Source organism: Halichoerus grypus, chromosome 9, assembly GCF_964656455.1.
Source record: "Halichoerus grypus chromosome 9, mHalGry1.hap1.1, whole genome shotgun sequence".
NCBI classification, from domain to species: domain Eukaryota; kingdom Metazoa; phylum Chordata; class Mammalia; order Carnivora; family Phocidae; genus Halichoerus; species Halichoerus grypus.
Genome location: NC_135720.1, coordinates 68,445,967 through 68,463,587, shown reverse-complemented (window position 1 = coordinate 68,463,587; position 17,621 = coordinate 68,445,967). Strand labels below are relative to the sequence as shown.

The following is a 17,621-nucleotide window of genomic DNA, read 5'->3' as shown; positions in this document are numbered from 1 at the left end:
CCTCTATTTTTGTTTCGCTCCCTTTTAGTTTAGAGGCTATATTGGGCACTGTGAGTGGCTCTAATTTGCTAGTAAGAGATTTGCCCATTGGGAGTCAGGAGTTTGGGGTAGAACTGCACAACTGGACAACTAGATACCAGAGCTGGGTTTGGTGTAAACTGACCAAGTAGGGGAGTGGGACAGGCAGCAGTATGTGTCTGGAAGTTTCATAGTCCAAGAAAGAGATTTCAGACTCAGCCATGAGGGCCTCCTGAGAAGCACAGAGGCTGGCTAGGAAGTGTAGAGGTGAGCCAAGTGTGAACAAGGCCGGGACAAACCAGAAGTTGATTTGAATTTGGTGACAGGATAATGATGGGGTTTAAAAATTTCCAAGGAGCTAATCAAATGTTTTTTCTTTCTTTCTTTTTTTTAAAGATTTTATTTATTTATTTGACAGAAAGAGAGAGAGTGAGAGCACAAGTAGGCAGGGTGGCAGGCAGAGGGAGAGGGAGAAGCAGGCTCCCCGCTGAGCAGGGAGCCCGATGCAGGACTCAATCCCAGGACCCTGGGATCATGACCCGAGCCAAAGGCAGACGCCTAACTGACTGAGTCACCCAGGTGCAAATCTTTTTTCTTACATCATATGAGCCAAATGCCAATTAATTCCAAGCAGCTACTTTCCATGGTAATGTTTGGGATGTTTGCTTATTCACTACTTAATTCAAATTCTAAAGTCATTCACTGAGCTAAGTGGGACAATGACTCTAGAGCCTGCAAGGACATTTTAGTGTGCACACATGGAGAGAAAAACAATGCTTAGCACTTGGGGCCACAGGAGGGTGCTCTGAGCAGAGGGAGTGGGCTCTTGGAAGGAGGCCTCAGAAACAATTACAGGCCCACAAAGGAAAATGCCACTGTGGCTGGCTTGCATGCTCCATCAGCAAGATACTTAAAGCTGGGTTACTGACAATATGAATTTATGTTTCATAGGAAGGAAAAAAGATCTGGTTATATCTGAAGGTTTCACATACCTGAGCACCAGGTTTTAATGGTTTGGAAGTGTAGATAATGTAGAAATAGCAATCATTTTACATGACTAGGAAGAAAGAAAATCAACACATTGCAAATTCCCACTTAGTTAGAACACAAACAAAGCAAAAAGGCCAAATAGCAGATATTTGTGTGATGTCTATACAGTGTGCCTCTTGCTTTAAAGGGCCCCTAATGCTGGGGTGTCTGGGTGGCTCAGTTGGTTGAGCATCCGACTCTTGATTTCAGCTCAGGTCATGATCTCAGGATCTTGAGGTTAAGCCCCTGAGTAGGGCTCTGTGCTCAGCGGGGAGTCTGCTTGAGATTCTTTCCCTCTGCCCCTCCCTCTGCACTCTCTCTCAAATAAATAAATAAATCTTTAAAAAAAAAAAAGAGTCCCTAAATGCCAAGGAAATAAGTGATTATCAGGGATTTGACCTAAAGAAACTTTTAGTTACGCCATATGCATTTATATTCTGGTTTCCTTTAAATTTTACTGTCTTGGTATTGTATTATGATAAATAATTCAAGGACTTCAGAGTTTTAGGGGTTTTTATGGGTAGAAACTAGGGCTCAGAGAGGGGTTTAAGTGACTAGATCAGGATCCCAGAGCTAACTGGGGGAAGGCCAGGGCTTAGGCACACGGTCCAGGAAGTCTCAAGATGGGGCCAATAGTCACTGAAGAGAGACTAAATTACATAAAATATGATTTTCATTTTAAATATATTTTAATATAACAGATTTTTTTTGAAAATCGGTAAAAAACATATAAATGAAATAGCTCTCAAACAGATATAGATAATAAATAAACTATAAGCTCCATCCTCTCCCCGAGATCATTCTGGATAATTGGAAGTTTCCAAATATTTCCAGAGAATTCCAGAATTGGAATAAACTGCAAAGGCATTCTTGCTGCCCATCTAGAGGAGAAGGGGTCTTAACATTTGATGAATGCCTACTATGGGATAGAGACCATGCTGAGAACTTCTATGTTTATCATCTCACCTAATGACAGGTTAAATATTTGCCCATTGATGTAGATGAGGAAAATCCAGCTCAGGATCACACCACAGCTGCCATTCCTTGCCCTTCCCACATTAGTTGATACATAAGTTTCCCTCCCTACACCAGCCCTGAGTACATTATCTGCAACCGATTTGTCCTTTTGCCTCTGGTACTGGGATCTTTCTAGTTATCTAATTCCTAGGGGTGTGAGGAGTGTGGTACTGGAGCCTTTCATGTGGGTACATAAAAAAGAAGAAGAATGTGAAAATGTTGAGTGCTTATGCAATCCTCACTCTTAGCTGGCCTCTCCCTTGTTCTGCAGGGCTAACAGTAGATGTTGTTTAACAAGGGACTGGATCTGGTGACCCCCTCCGACCCCTGTGACTTGTCTGCATATTTGTTTTTTATGTTGAATTTGGATGCCTTTCTGTGGAGCAGGTGCTTGCCCCACCTCATCCTAGTATCTTATACACATCCTGCTTTATTCATTTTTATTATTTGCCAGGCCTCTGCAGGCATTTGGGTTTGTGACCCCTGGGATTTAATGCTAGTGGTACTATTAGCACCTCCCACCAGGGTCATGGGGTCTCTGCTGTCTTTCAGAGGTGCTGTGGGCCACTGCCCAACTCTGGGGCTCCAGTCACACAGACTATAGATTTGAGCTGTAGCTCTGGGACTGTGCAGTGCACAGCCTGCACAACAGCTGGTGGTGGCCCAGTGTTGCAGTGCACAGCCTGCACAACAGCTGGTGGTGGCCCCAGTGTTACACACTGCATAGATGCACAATGAAAGATTCTGGACCTGAACACACGGGTAAGGCCGCTCAGTGTTACCCTTGGTCCCATGTAAATGAAAGGGAGCGAAGATGATGGAAATAGAGGAATTGTATACACAGTTCAAAGGGTGACCAATTTCATGTTTTGTCATTATGAAGCCCATCTTTTAAGTTCCTGCAGCTTAGGCCATCCAACTGAATGGATGTCAACTCTCAACAGAACAGGTCCAGCTACTAGTGTCCCTACAGCACAGATACAACTGTACTCACTGAAGTAATTAAGAAACATGAGTAGGGTATTTTCAACAATGGTGAGAAAAGCAAGTTTGCACTTCTTAGAATCCTACCATATTAACTGTGAAAATTACTGATTGCTTTTACTTTTCCCCCCAAGCAAGGCAGGTGCTGTGAATACTCTCATTCTTTTACTCTCAAGGGAAATCAAGTGCTCCTTCAACCATCTGAAAGAGAAAAATCATAGCCACAGTCCCAGTGACTCAGATCCCACATCTAGGACTGTAGCAAACTTTTGCTGTCCTACTCAAAACCTGAAGAGTAAGTGAACCAGAAACTACAAGTGGCTGTGAGCCACAGGTGAGGTGAGGCTCCCCGACAAAGATGCTCTGCTCAGATTCATGCCTCTGAGATTTTAAGTGCATCAGATAGAAACTGGCTCTGCGGCAAACCTAATAGTGTTGGTGACTTGGACATCAGCCCCTGAGCAGGAATGGGGCCCAGGGTCCACCTTTTAGCTCCTACTTAGCCAACTGTCTACAGGTTGATAGACCTCCATGAGCAACCACACGAACAAACCAAACTACCGTACCTCCTCAGGCAAGCTGACCACCAAGTCATTTTTCGTCTGTCCAACCAGCGCCTGCCAGAAGTATTCACTGCATGCGGCCAGCACAGCCCGGTGGGCCCGGAACTCCTTCCTTTCCACGATCAGAGTCACGTCACAGAGAATATCCTTTTTCCGCTGGTCATTGAGGCCCAGGAGGATGTTGGTGCAGTGGACTGTGGACTCATACACATACATGGGGGAGTCAGGCTTCTCATCCACAGACATGCCGTTCACACCCTGAAAGAGAGAAAGGTGGGGTCACCAGAGCTACCTGAGTCAGATACAGAAGGTGAGAAGAATGTCACAGTTCCTGCGTCCCACGGCCATGAGCCAGGCAAAAAGGAGAATTGTCCTTTAGCATATTCATGTTCAGCACAATGAGCTCAGAAAACATACCTGGAAATTCATGTTCAATGGCTGACTTTTATCTTTCCTTTTACTGCGTCGTTTTACCCCATGGAAACAAAGCCAGGTCCCTTAATGAAACACCCAAAACATTTAAAACATATAGGTACTCTAAGATTTAGTAGTTTTGATTTTGCTATCCGACTGAAAAAGGAACTTCCACATACACATGGTCCCGATTCAAGTATTGATTGAGCTTTGTGTTAAGGGGAAATGAATCATTTTGAAGTGTTTACTATCCTCTCTTGACAAAGTACACGTAAACTCCTAGGTTGACGTTTGGCTAAGATGCCAAGCAGAGTAAATACCTAATCACAATACATAATTGAACAAGTGAAGTAAACGGTATGTGTACTACAGCATCGGTAGAGCGAGCTATCACAATTGCCCTCCGCCACTTCAGGACAAAGCACAACCAACGGAATGCTGTTGTTGCTCACTAAATGCTCTTGAAAAGAAGTGGACTTGTGCTGTCATTATCCCAGCAGACTTGATATACATCCTCTTTCAGGAAACACAATATATCACATTAAGAGTCATAAAAAAAGATGTATTCCACAGTGAAGATTACTTTACAAAAGGGTTCTTTGCTTCAAGAAGTATCCACTGATGTACTTTAAAAAGTAGTGTCTATAACTAATTTACATAACATAGTTTTTCAGGAATGTCTACTACTAGTATGAATTCCAATAAAGTTTTACTTTCCTTTTGGCTTCACTCTTATTTATTTTAGTAACTTTAACCCACGATAAATTGCATATAGTTATAGTGGGTGGTTTGATATGTTTTAGCATATGTATGCATCACAATCAAGACAGGGAACATACCCTACATCAATCACCAAAAAAATCTTTCTATACCCCTTAATAGTCCTTCCCTTGCACCTCTCTGTACCCCCCTCCCTCCCAAAACTACAGTTCTGCTTTATGACACTATATATTAATTTGTATTTTCTATATTTTATGTAAATGGAATCATACAGATTATATTCCTTTATGTCTGGCTTCTTTTACTCAGCATGGTTATTTTGCAATTCCTCTATGTTGTTGTTGTGTGCATCAAATGGTTGTTCCTTTATTGCTGAGTAGTGTTCCATTGTATGGATACAGCACAATTTTTTATCCATTCATCTATTGGCAGATCTTTGGGTGTTTCCAATTTTGGGCTATTACAAATAAAGCTGCTATGAATTAGTGTATAAATCTATGCATGAACATATGCTTTCATTTCTCTTGTGTAAATTCCTAGGGGTAGAATGGATGGATCATTTGGTATGTGTAAGTCTAACTTTTTGAGAGACTATCCCTGTTTTCTATAGTGGTTGTAGAATTTCACATTCCAACAGCAGTGTATGAGAGTTCTAGTTCTTTCACATTCTTGCCACAACTTGTTACACTTAGTCTTTCTAGTTTTGGCCATTCTAATAAGTATACCATGGTATATCTTTGTGGTTTTAATTTGCTTTTTTCTAATGACTGAAGATGCTGAACATTTTTCATGTGCTTATTTGCCATCTATTTACCGTCTTTGGAGAGATGTGTACTCAGATTCTTTGTCCATTTTCTACTGGTCTGTTTCCTTATTACTGAGATTTGAGCATTCTTTATATACTCTGAATAAAAGTCCTTTATCAGATATGTGATTTGTAAGTATTTTCTCCAAGTCTGTAGCTTGTCATTCTCTCTCTCTCTCTTTTTTTTTAAGATTTTTAAATTTACTTTTTGACAGAGAAGGAGACAGCGAGAGAGGGAACACAAGCAGGGGGAGTTGGAGAGGGAGAAGCAGGCTTCTTGCGGAGCAGGGAGCCCGATATGGGACTCGATCCCAGGACCCTGGGATCATGACCTGAGCCGAAGGCAGATGCTTAACGACTGAGCCACTCAGGCACCCCTGTCTTTTCATTCTCTTAACAGTGTTTTTTGAAGAGCAGAAAGTCTTCATCTGATGAAGACCAATCAATTTTTTCTTTTATGGATCATGCTTTTGGTGGTATGTCTAAAAAATCTTTGCCTAAATCAAGGTCATATCTTTTTTTCAGGTTTATACATAGATATTACTATTTTAATGTAATTATAAATGATTTCGCTTTTTAATTTAAATTTCTGATTTTTCGTGGCTAGTATACAGTAATATAAATTGTTTTTGTGTATTGATCTTATATCCTGCAGTTTTGCCTAACTTGCTTATTAGTTCTCACAGCCTTATTTATTTATTTTGGTACATAACATAGATTTTGTAAAACATACATGTTGTCTGTGAATGAAGACATTTTACTTCCTTTCCAATCTGAATGATTTCAGTGTCTTTTTCTTGCTTATTGCATTGGCTAGAACCTCTAGTGCAATGTTGAATAGAAGTGGTGAGAGCGAACATCCTTGCCTTGTTCCTGATGTCAGGGGAACACTTCATCCTTTCACTGTTATTTATGACGGTAGCTATAGGTGCTTCATAGATGCCCCTATTGAGTTGAGGAAATTTCTTTCTATTCCTAATTTGCTGGGAATTTCTTTTTTTTAAAAAAGCAGGAATGGATGCTGGATTTTATTAAATGTGTTTTCTGCATGTATTGATAATCACATAATTTTTCTTTTTTAGTATGTTAATATGAATAATATGATTGATTTTTGAATGTTAAATCCATCTTGCATCTCTAAAATAAACTCCACTTGACCGTAATGTATTTGTCTTGTTACACATTGTTGGATTCATTTTTTTACATTTTGCTAAGAATTTTTGCATCTATGCTCATGTAGGATATTAGTCTGTAGTTTTCTTTTCATATATGTATTTTTAATCACAGTAATGCTGGTCTCACAAAATGAGTTGGAAAATATTTCTTCCTCTTCAATTTTCTAGAAGAGTCTTTGTAGGATTGGTATCATTTCTTCCTTAAATATTTGGTAGAATTTGCCTGTGAAGTCTCCTTGGCCTTGAGTTTTAACTACAAATTCAATTTAAAAAAAAAAATTGTCAAATTCATTGGCATAAAGTTGTACATAGTATTTCCTTATTTTCCTTTTAATATTAGTAGAATCTTTGTTGAAGCTCATATTCCTGATATTGGGAATTTGTGTCCTCTTTCTTTCTTTTCTGACCAGGTTGGCTAGAGGTTTATAAATTTTATCAATGTTCCCAAGGAACTAGCTTTTGTTAAATTGATTCTTATTGTTCTATTTTCTATTACGTTGATTTCTGCTATCATCGTTGTACCCTTTCTTCTGCTTACTTTAGGCTTTAATTTGCTCTTTTTAATTTCTATTACCTTTTATTATTTTTTAGATTTTATTTTAATTCCAGTATAGTTAACATACAGTGTTGTATTAGTTTCAGGTGTAAAATATAGTTATTCAACAATTCTATATATTGTACACTCAGTGCTCATCATGATAAGTATACTCTTAAACCCCTTCACCTATTTCACCCATCCCCCCCACCCCAATCTCCCTACCTCCCCTCTGATAACCATCAACTTGTTCTCTACAGTTACGTATCCTTTTTTGGTCTGTCTCTTTTTTTTCTTTGTTCATCTATTTTGTTTCTTAAATTCCACATTTGAGTGAAATCATATGGCATTTCTTTCTCTGATTTATGTCACTTAGCATTAGACTCTCTAGATCCATCCATGTTATTGCAAATGGCAAGATTTCATTCTTTTTTTTTTTTTAATTTTTTTATTGTTATGTTAATCCCCATACATTACATCATTAGTTTTAGATAAAGTGTTCCATGATTCATTGTTTGTGCATAACACCCAGTGCTCCATGCAGAACGTGCCCTCCTCAATACCCATCACCAGGCTAACCCATCCTCCCAACCCCCTCCCCTCTAGAACCCTCAGTTTGTTTTTCAGAGTCCATCGTCTCTCATGGTTCTTCTCCCCCTCCGATTTCCCCCCCTTCATTCTTCCCCTCCTGCTACATTCTTCTTCTTCTTTTTTTCTTTCTCAACATATACTGCATTATTTGTTTCAGAGGTACAGATCTGAGATTCAACAGTCTTGCACAATTCACAGCGCTTACCAGAACACATACCCTCCCCAGTGTCCAACACCCAGTCACCCCATCCCTCCCACCCCACCCCCCACTCCAGCAACATTTTTCCAAAGAAGACATCCAAATGGCCAACAGACACATGAAAAAGTGTTCAATATCGCTCGGCATCAGGGAAATCCAAATCAAAACCTCAATGAGATACCACCTCACACCAGTCAGAATGGCTAAAATTAACAAGTCAGGAAATGACAGATGTTGGCGGGGATGCGGAGAAAGGGGAACCCTCCTACACTGTTGGTGGGAATGCAAGCTGGTGCAGCCACTCTGGAAAACAGTATGGAGGTTCCTCAAAAAGTTGAAAATAGAGCTACCATATGATCCAGCAATTGCACTACTGGGTATTTACCCCAAAGATACAAAAGTAGGGACCCGAAAGGGTACGTGCACCCCGATGTTTATAGCAGCAATGTCCACAATAGCCAAACTGTGGAAAGAGCCAAGATGTCCATCAACAGATGAATGGATAAAGAAGATGTGGTATATATATACAATGGAATATTATGCAGCCATCAAAAGGAGTAAGATCTTGCCATTTGCAATGACGTGGATGGAACTGGAGGGTATTATGCTGAGCGAAATAAGTCAAACAGAGAAAGACATGTATCATATGACCTCACTGATATGAGGAATTCTTAATCTCAGGAAAGATTTCATTCTTTTTTATGGCTGAGTAATATTTCATTTATCACATCTTTATCCATTCATCTATTGATAGACACTTGGGCTGCATCCATAATTTGGCTATTGTAAATAGTGCTGCAATAAACATAGGGGTGCATATACCCTTTTGAATCAGTGTTTTCATATTCTTTGGGTAAATACCCAGTAGTGGAATTACTGGATCATATGGTAGTTCTATTTTTAAATTTCTGAGGAACCTCCATAATGTTTTCCACAGCGGCTGCACCAGTTTGCTTTCCCACCAACAGTGCAAGAGGATTCCTTTTTCTCCACATCCTTGCCAACATTTGCTGTTTCTTGTGGTTTTGATTTTAGCCATTCTGATAGGTGTGAGGTGATATCTCATTGTAGTTTTGATTGGCATTTCCCCAATGATCAGTGATGTTGAGCACCTATTCATGTCTGTTGTCCATCTGGATATCTTTGGAGAAATGTCTGTTCATGTCTTTGGCCCATTTTTAAATTAGATTATTTGTTTTTTGGGTGTTGAGTTTTATAAGTTCTTTACAGATTTTGGATACTAATCCTTTATCAGATAAGTCATTTGCAAATATCTTCTCCCATTCAGTAGATTGTCGTTTAGTTTTGTTGACTGTTTCCTTTGCTGTGCAGAAGCTTTTTATTTTGATGTAGTTTCAATAGTTTATTTTTGCTTTTGTTTCCCTTGCTTCAGGAGACATATCTAGAAAAATGTTGCTAAGGCTGATGTCAGAAAAATTACTGCCTGTGCTCTCTTCTAGGATTTTTACAGTGTTGGGTCTCACATTTAGGTCTTTAATCCATTTTTTTTTTAACATATATTGCATTATTTGTTTCAGAGGTACAGACCTGAGATTCAATAGTCTTGCACAATTCACAGCGCTTACCAGAGCACATACCCTCCCCAGTGTCTATCACCCAGTCACCCCATCCCTCCCACCCCATCCCCCAGGTCTTTAATCCATTTTGAGTTTATTTTTGTGTATGGTGTAAGAAAGTGGTCCAGTTTCATTCTTTTGCATTAGCTGTTTAATTTTCCCAACACAATTTGTTGGAGAGACTGTCTTTTCCCATTGCATATTCTCGCCTCCTTTGTCAAAGATTAATTGACCACTAATTTGCTTTTCTTTTTCCAGTTTCCAAAGGTGGAAGTTGAGTTCTTTGATCTGAGATCTTTCCTCTTTTCTAAGAAAAGCTTTAATGCTATACATTTCACTCCAAGTAGTGCTTTAGCAACATCTCACAAATTTTGAAACGTTGTTTTAATTTTCATTAATTTTAAAATGCTTTCTAATTTCCCTTTTTGTTTCTTTCTTAATGTATAAATTATTTGGAAATGTTATTTAGTTTCCAAATGTTTGAAGGAGTTTCCAGATATCTTTCTATTATTGTTTTCTCATTTAATTCCATTGTGGTCAGAGAACAAACTTTGAATGACTTCAATCCTTTTAATTTATGGAGACTTGTCTTATATCCCAGAATATGGTCTATCTTGGTAAATATTCCGTACGTATTTGAAAGGAATGTGTGTTCTGTTGTTGGCTGGAGCGTTCTGTAAATATCAATTAAGTCAAGTTGTATAATAAATGTTGTTCAAATCTTCTGAATCTTTATTAATTTTCTGTCCAAGGTATTGAGAAGAGTCACTGAAATCTCAACTATAATTGTAGATTTACCTATCAGTTTTTGCTTCATGCAGTTTGAAATCCTGTTATTAGATGCATACATGGTTAGAATTTTTATTTTCTCTTGATGTATTTATTCCTCTATCACAAAATGACCCTTTAATTCCTGGAAATATCATTTGCTTTGAAATCTAATTTGTCTGATATCAATAGTCACGTCACCTTTTTTTGCTTAGTGTTAGCATTAGTGTTGGCATCTTTCCCCCTACTTATCTTTTTAATCTATTTGTGTCTTTATATTTAAAGTGTATTTCTTGTAGGCAACATATAGTTGAGTCTTGCTTTTTAAAAAAATCCAAGGGATGCCTTGGTGGCACAGTCAGTTAAGCATCAGACTCTTGGTTTCAGCTCAGGTCGTGATCTCAGGGTCGTGAGATTGAGCCCCACATCAGGCTCCGCTGCTTAAGACTCTTCCCTCTCGCCTCTCTAAAATAAATAAATCAATCTTAAAAAAAGTCCAATCTGAATATCTCTGACTTTTAATTCTGGTATTTATACCATTTACATTTAATTTATTATTGACTTGGTGGGGTTCAAATATGCCATTTTGAAACTTGTTTTCTCTTTGTCCCATCTGTTCTTTGTTCCCTTTCTCCTCACTCTCTGTTTTTATATTAACAGTATTTTTTATAATTCAAGCTTATCCCCTTTTTTGGCACATTGTTTTGTTATTTTATTGGTCACCTAGGGTTTATAGTATGCTCCTTTAAATTATCACAATCTATCTTCAAGTGATATTATACCACTTCAAATAGAGTATAAGAATCTTACAATAGTATGCCTCCGTTTCTCCCTTCTTGGTCATGCATTTTACTTCCACAAATGTTATAAACCCCACACTACATTGTTATTATTTTTGTTTAAACTATTATCTTTTACAGAGATTTAAATAGCAAGAAAATAAAGTGCACACACACACACACACACACACACACACACACTTTTCTTCTGCCTGAAGTACTTCCTTTAATATGACTTGCAGTGTGGATATGTTTGTGTCTTAGCCTGGGCTGTTATAGCAAAATAGTAGAAACTGGGTAACACAAACAATAGGATTTCTTTCCCATAGTTCTTCAGTCTGGGAATTCCAAGATCAAGGCACCAGCTGATTTTGGTTCTTTGGTGAGGGCTCTCTTCTTGGCTTGCAGATAGCTGCCTTCTCACTGTCTTTGCACAGGGAAGAGGAAGAGGTCTAGTCCTGTTTTTTTTTACAAGGATACTAATCCCATCTCCATCTCCAAAGACCATTGCATTGGGGTTAGGGCTTTTGGAGGTGGACCTAAGCATTCGGTCCATCATAGTTGGTGATGTATTCTTTCAGTGTTTGTTTCTCTTAAGAAGTCTGCCCCCTTCATTTTGGAAGTTATTTTTGCGGGGTATAGATTCTAGATGACAATTTTTTTCTTTTCAGTACTTTGAAAAATGTCATTGTACTGTCTTTTCATATGCATGGTTTCCAATGAAAAATCTGCCTTCATCCTTATCTTTGTTCCTCTATATGTAATGTCTTTTTTCCTTCTAGATACTTTTAAGATGCTTTCTTTATCACCTGTTTTGAGCAATTTGATTATGATGTGCTTTGGTGTAGTTTTTCATGGTTTTTGAGCTTTTTGAATGGGTGGATGTAGTTTTCACCAAATTTGGAAGCATGTCAGACATTATTTATTTGACTACTTGAATGGAGACTATCTGAAATTGTCCCACAGCTCACAAATGCTCTGTACATTTCTCTTTCTGATAGTCTTTTCTTCTCTGTGTGTTTCATTTTGGACAGTTTCTATTGCTAGGCCTTCAAGTTCATTAATCCTTTCTTCTGCAATATCTAATCTGCCATTAATTCCTTTCACAATAATTTTCATCTCAGAAACTGTGGTTGTCATCTCTAAAAGTTCAATTTGGGTCTTTTTTATATCTCGCATGACTCTACTTAAGATAGTCAATCACTCCTCTAACTTCTTGAACATTTGGAATACAGTTATAATAACTACTTCTGTCTGTTAATTCTAACATCTGTGTCAATTCTGGTTTAGTTTTGATCACTGTTTCTCTTCATTATGAGTCATATTTCCCTGCTTCTGTGCATGCCTGGAAATTTTTGATTGGAGACAGACATTGTGAATTTTACCTTGTTGGATGCTTGATACTTGTGTGTTGTTATTAACATTCTTAAACTTTGTCCTAGGACTCAGCTGAGTTATATGGAAACAGTTCGGTCCTCCAGGTTTAGTTTTGAGATCTGTTAGGTGGGAACAGCAGCATTTCATCTAGAATTCCTTATTCCCCACTACTGATTCAAGACTCTTCTGAGTATTTTACCCAATGCCCCTTGAATTAAGGGTTCTCTAGTCTGGCTGGTAGGAACAGGTGTTATTCCTGATCCTCTGTGAGCTCTGAGTACTGTTCCTTCTAATTGTTTTGGGTCTTTCTTTCCCCGTTTTTGGTATTTTTCTCACACACATGGGCTAATGAGTACACTGCAGAATATTTAAGGGAAACCCTCTGCAGATCTCTGGAGTTTTCTCTCTGTGAAGCTCTCTCTTCTTTGCTACCCTGCTTTCTGAAGTGTAGCCACTACAGTCTCTCCTGACTATTAGGTCTCCTCAACCCAGGAGTCAGCCAAAATCTTCTTTGGTTTCTCTTTCCCCTACCATTGTCTGGAAACACTCTCAAAACAGTCAGCTGGGCTCAGCTTGTTTTCCTTCTTTTAGGGGTCAATGTCTTTTGTTTCTTGGTGTCCAATGTTTTGAAAAGCATTGTTTGATATATTTTATTTGTTTTTATAGTTGTTTCAGGTGGGAGTAAATTTAGTAACTCTAGTACCTGTTACTCCATCTTGGCTGGAAGTAAAATCCTGGATTTAGTCTTTATGTTACAGTTACACCAAAAATGTTACAAACAATAACTTATCACTTTGCTAACCATATAGTATAAACTTTGCTCTACTATAAATGATGATTTGTAATACCTAGTTTACAAAAATATTTCTGCAAAAATGAACATTTAGTTCTTTGAATTTCAATAAAAGATAAAGTATCTGTAAGCTTTATTACCTGGAATCATTTTTATACAGTAAGAATAACATTTTAAATGACACAATTCAGTTACAATGACCATAAGCCATGGAGCAAACTTTGAGTTTGCATGGCGTCTGTCTTTACGACTAGTTAATTGCTGCTAAATTCTTTTTTACCTAGTAAGAAGACAAGTATTTTTTTCCATTCTCTCAAGATTAAATGATTATTAAGAAAGCATACCACATTGTATAGAAATCAACATTATCTCCCATAATTCTGTGCATCTGGAACTATAGAAATGTCACTGTCCCTGCCCCATATCTTCAAATTAACATTCTCAGGTCACAACAATGAGTCTTCCCAAAGGGGACCTTCCAGAAAAACAAGCTATTTCCTCAGCTCATATTTCCCTCCTTTTGCAGCATGCACTGGCAGTCTATCCAAGATGTATATATACTGGGGAGTAATGAAGGGATCCATCAGCAAACCCACAGTTGTTGACAGTCATAAGATTAGAGACAAACACAAAGGGATAGGTCAATATACTGGCAAAAAATCCTGTGACAGCTTGGGAATAACTCTTCATTTTACTGATGGTGGAAACCCCACTGTCCAGTGCATAGGTATTGATGAGGTAGGCCAGTGAGGGACAGAGCCACAAATAAATGATGTCACCTAGGAGGCGAGATATAAGACTTGCAAAAAATTCTAGGTTGCCCTCTTCATGATAGATGATTACTATGGAGTTACAAAGTCCACAGTACTTGGATTTTCTGCCAATGATGTGTACCACAGATCTCAGAGTGATCACGTGGAAGGAATGTGTGGTGAGCATAGCAGCAGAACGGGCCATCATCTCTCAAGACAACCTCGATAACTTGGTGGCAGGAAGGCGTGACTTCTTTCTGTACATTTCCAGGGCCTAAATCCTGTAAAACTTTACCATGGACCACAGTTCCAAGGACTCCTGAACACAGTCTTGGAGTTAAGCCTGTGAATAACCCATGCTTCCCACTGATGCTCACAATGTGCTGAACATAACAAAACAGACCCGGAGGCTGACATACTTGCTGCCCCCAAATATTTCATCCTATTGTTGGAGGAAGAGGCTCATATCCCACTTGGATGAGCACCTTCACATACATGAATTGCTGGGACAGGATGGTGAGACCAGAGCCCAGGAGTACCTGACTGGTCACGACTGCCATGATGGCACATGTGGACTGAAGACAAATATTTCCTATTCTGGCATCTTTTACATGAAATATTTTCAGGATTTTCTTATCTCCTATAGAGGGTCTCAAGTCTGATTTATTTTCTCTATTCTTAGTTCTCAAATTATTACTCACCTCCTATCACGCTCGGTTTTCTCAGTCAGTGGAAATTTATTTATTTAAGTCACAATAGCTTACATGTAGCAGGCAGTACTCAAAATTAGGTGGAAAAATTAATGTTCTACAATGTAAGTGGTACACTTAATTCATAAAAAGCAGGAGATTTATAAGAGATATCTCATTTTTCCAATCCATTTATAGGTAATTAATATTAATGCACCTACACCAAGAAGAGAGGAGCTTGCTATAAAGGATACAAAGCCTTAAGTTCTTTAGTGAAACATGAAATGAAAGAAAGTCCAAAGAGAAATAAAGTGAGGTGCAGTGGAAGGAGGAGTATACCTGGGATCTAGGTCTTTTGATCTAGCTCTTGCACTGAGCAGCTTTGTGGATTTTGGATAAACTGCCTAACTTTCTCTGGACCTGCTTCCATATTTGTAAAATGAAAAGTCTGAACTAGAAGATCAGCAAAGTTCTTACATGGCTACAATTCTCTGAGTCTTAGAGTCTATAAAAGAAATACCTAATTGGTCACAGGCAATGGGTCACTGTCACTGTAGTCGAGAGAAGTAGCTTTCTTTGGCCTTATAAAGACCATTCACATATACCCTCTTTTATTGTTGTTGATGTTGCATGGCTTAAAAGAAACTGCCTCCACAGAGGTGGTTACAGGGAATGGGATGGACAATATGAAGGAAAAATCCTTCTGGGAGAGAGGGAACTAGTACCCCAACCCCTGCTCTCATAGGTTCCAAGTTAGGAAGATCTGTCTGGATAGACCATGATATCCCTGAGTAAAAAAAAAATTTTAAAAGGTGAAATTAGCTTTTGGAAATGGAGAATCCAAATCTAGGAAGACATTTTGGCACAACATGTGGTGCTAATGCTATTAGCTCTTTCAGTCCTAGACATCTTAGCCCATAGGTTTGTTCTGGGAACCATGGCTGCGTAAAGGAGTATAAACTAAAATAATTATGTCACCTGGAAACCCAGTGTGGAGTTCCACTGAGGTCCGAGCGGGGGCTTGACTGCTATACAGCAGCACTGGATGAGAGTCTACACCACCAGGTGGGGAGCAGTCATCGATAGTGGTGAAGCCAAGGCAGTGCAGTGGGTGAACTCTCAGACTGCAGTTCATAAGCAAGATGGTCTCTTTCTGGTCTAAGATATCTGGGGGGAGGGGGCCTCAAGGAATGATTCAATATCCTGCTAGGGCACGTTTGGGAAAGTAAGGGGGCTATGGTGATACGTGCTCCTGAGTCGATGAAGAGGCTATGATAGTCACATGAACACGGATGTCTGCTTTTTGGGTTAAACCTTCCAGAAAGTTTTAGAAGACACTTAAAACAGATTAGATCTGTTCATCAAACGGTATAATCTAAAATCTATCATTCCCATGAAACTGTTGCTAGACTTTAACCTGTCTGAGGATTTTCTTGCTTTTATTACATTATTCCTGGATAATCCTTCCTTATGCCATGCCAGCACCACTCTCTTCCTCTTGGCCTTTACATTCCTATTGGATCTTATCACACCCCTCACTGTTGGCCCCTCTTCAAGCATAATGGAACATACTGTTTCTTCTTCTTTTAGAAATCAGTCAGCCCTTCTCATCCTCCAATTATCATGGGTGCTCTTCTAGGAACTCCCTCCAATTTGTCTGTTTTTGACTCACCAATTCCAACCTAAATTCCGTTTCTCCTATCACTGCATTATGTCCCATTAAGTTTCTTTTTTTTCCACTTGCTTTGCTAATATTAATTAAAAAACATTTTCCCCCCTAATGCAGCAAATCCTGAAATCTGCAGCAGGACCCATGGGATCTAAGAATGAAATACTTTGTAGTGAGTAACAGAGCCCAGAATAGCATGTAGGAGTCTGACAGCCAGTCTTTACACTAAGCATTAGACAATGTGTTAAAGTGTGTAGACATTAGCTGAAATCAGATTGTAAGGAAGCCTTCCAAAGGTTCTGATTTGGGTTTTGGCTGGATCTCATTCTTCTTTTTGTAGGCCAAAAAACCCAGCTGCACATGTACATACACATATACCCCAATCATCTTATCATATGGTTCAGCAGTAAAAGTTAATTACTATTATTTTCTCATAATATGCTCATTCCTTCAAAAAACTACACAGACCACAATTCTTATTAGTCAAAGATACAATATTAATGAATACAGACTTGCTTATTCACTTACTCATTCAGTCTTCATTCATTATTGGTTCATATTCAGAAATTAAAACATCTGACAATTAGTTCTGAAGGTTAAAAGTATAAATCAAAAAACCAAAAAGAAAAAAATCTACAGTGGGAAATGTGAAAAGCTGAAATTCACAAAAAAGTAGAATGTTAAGTTTTTCAGACAACCTGTCATGTCTAGAATGGTTCACATGAAAAGAAATGAATACACCTTGCAGGTAATGAAAAAGACCAAATTAAAAACCATTTCATTTGAAATTCCAACCACATTTCCCAGAGAAACAGGGCATTAAGTAAATACTTCTGTGAATCACATACTAAATTATTTAGTAATTGCTGAGTAAATTCCTGCTCTTATCAAGCATGCTTTTTTTTAAGTTATTTACAATGAAACCATAAGGGTTAGTCTTTATAAAAGAAAGTTATCAAGTCTATAGAAATTTTCGAGTGCATAGTGCCATTAAAATTACTAAGTTATTGCTTTTGGGTTGGAAACACTTTTCAATTGCATCAAGACTCAAACTTCTTACTTAAAGTGTAAAGCAATCCAATTTCAGTATTTTATAATGGAAAACTGCAGTGCCTGTCATTTAATGTCTCTAATGCCTTAGATAGCTAGAGTAAGGGCCTGACATTG

General features: G+C 38.5%; 1 protein-coding gene and 1 pseudogene across 10 annotated transcripts in view; both read right to left on the bottom strand.

Annotated features, from left to right (window-relative positions):
* Window positions 1-17,621, bottom strand: part of BACH2 (BACH transcriptional regulator 2) — a 353,067-nt gene that overhangs the window by 73,628 nt on the left and 261,818 nt on the right. For all 10 annotated transcript variants that reach the window (XM_078054990.1, XM_078054988.1, XM_078054991.1 and 7 more), the window contains one exon: window positions 3,615-3,869. In XM_078054990.1, the coding sequence (XP_077911116.1) occupies window positions 3,615-3,857 (243 nt within the window). In that variant the 5' untranslated portion in view covers window positions 3,858-3,869. The remainder of the gene's footprint in view (window positions 1-3,614; window positions 3,870-17,621) is intronic.
* Window positions 13,757-14,552, bottom strand: LOC144378973 (mitochondrial carrier homolog 2 pseudogene; annotated as a pseudogene).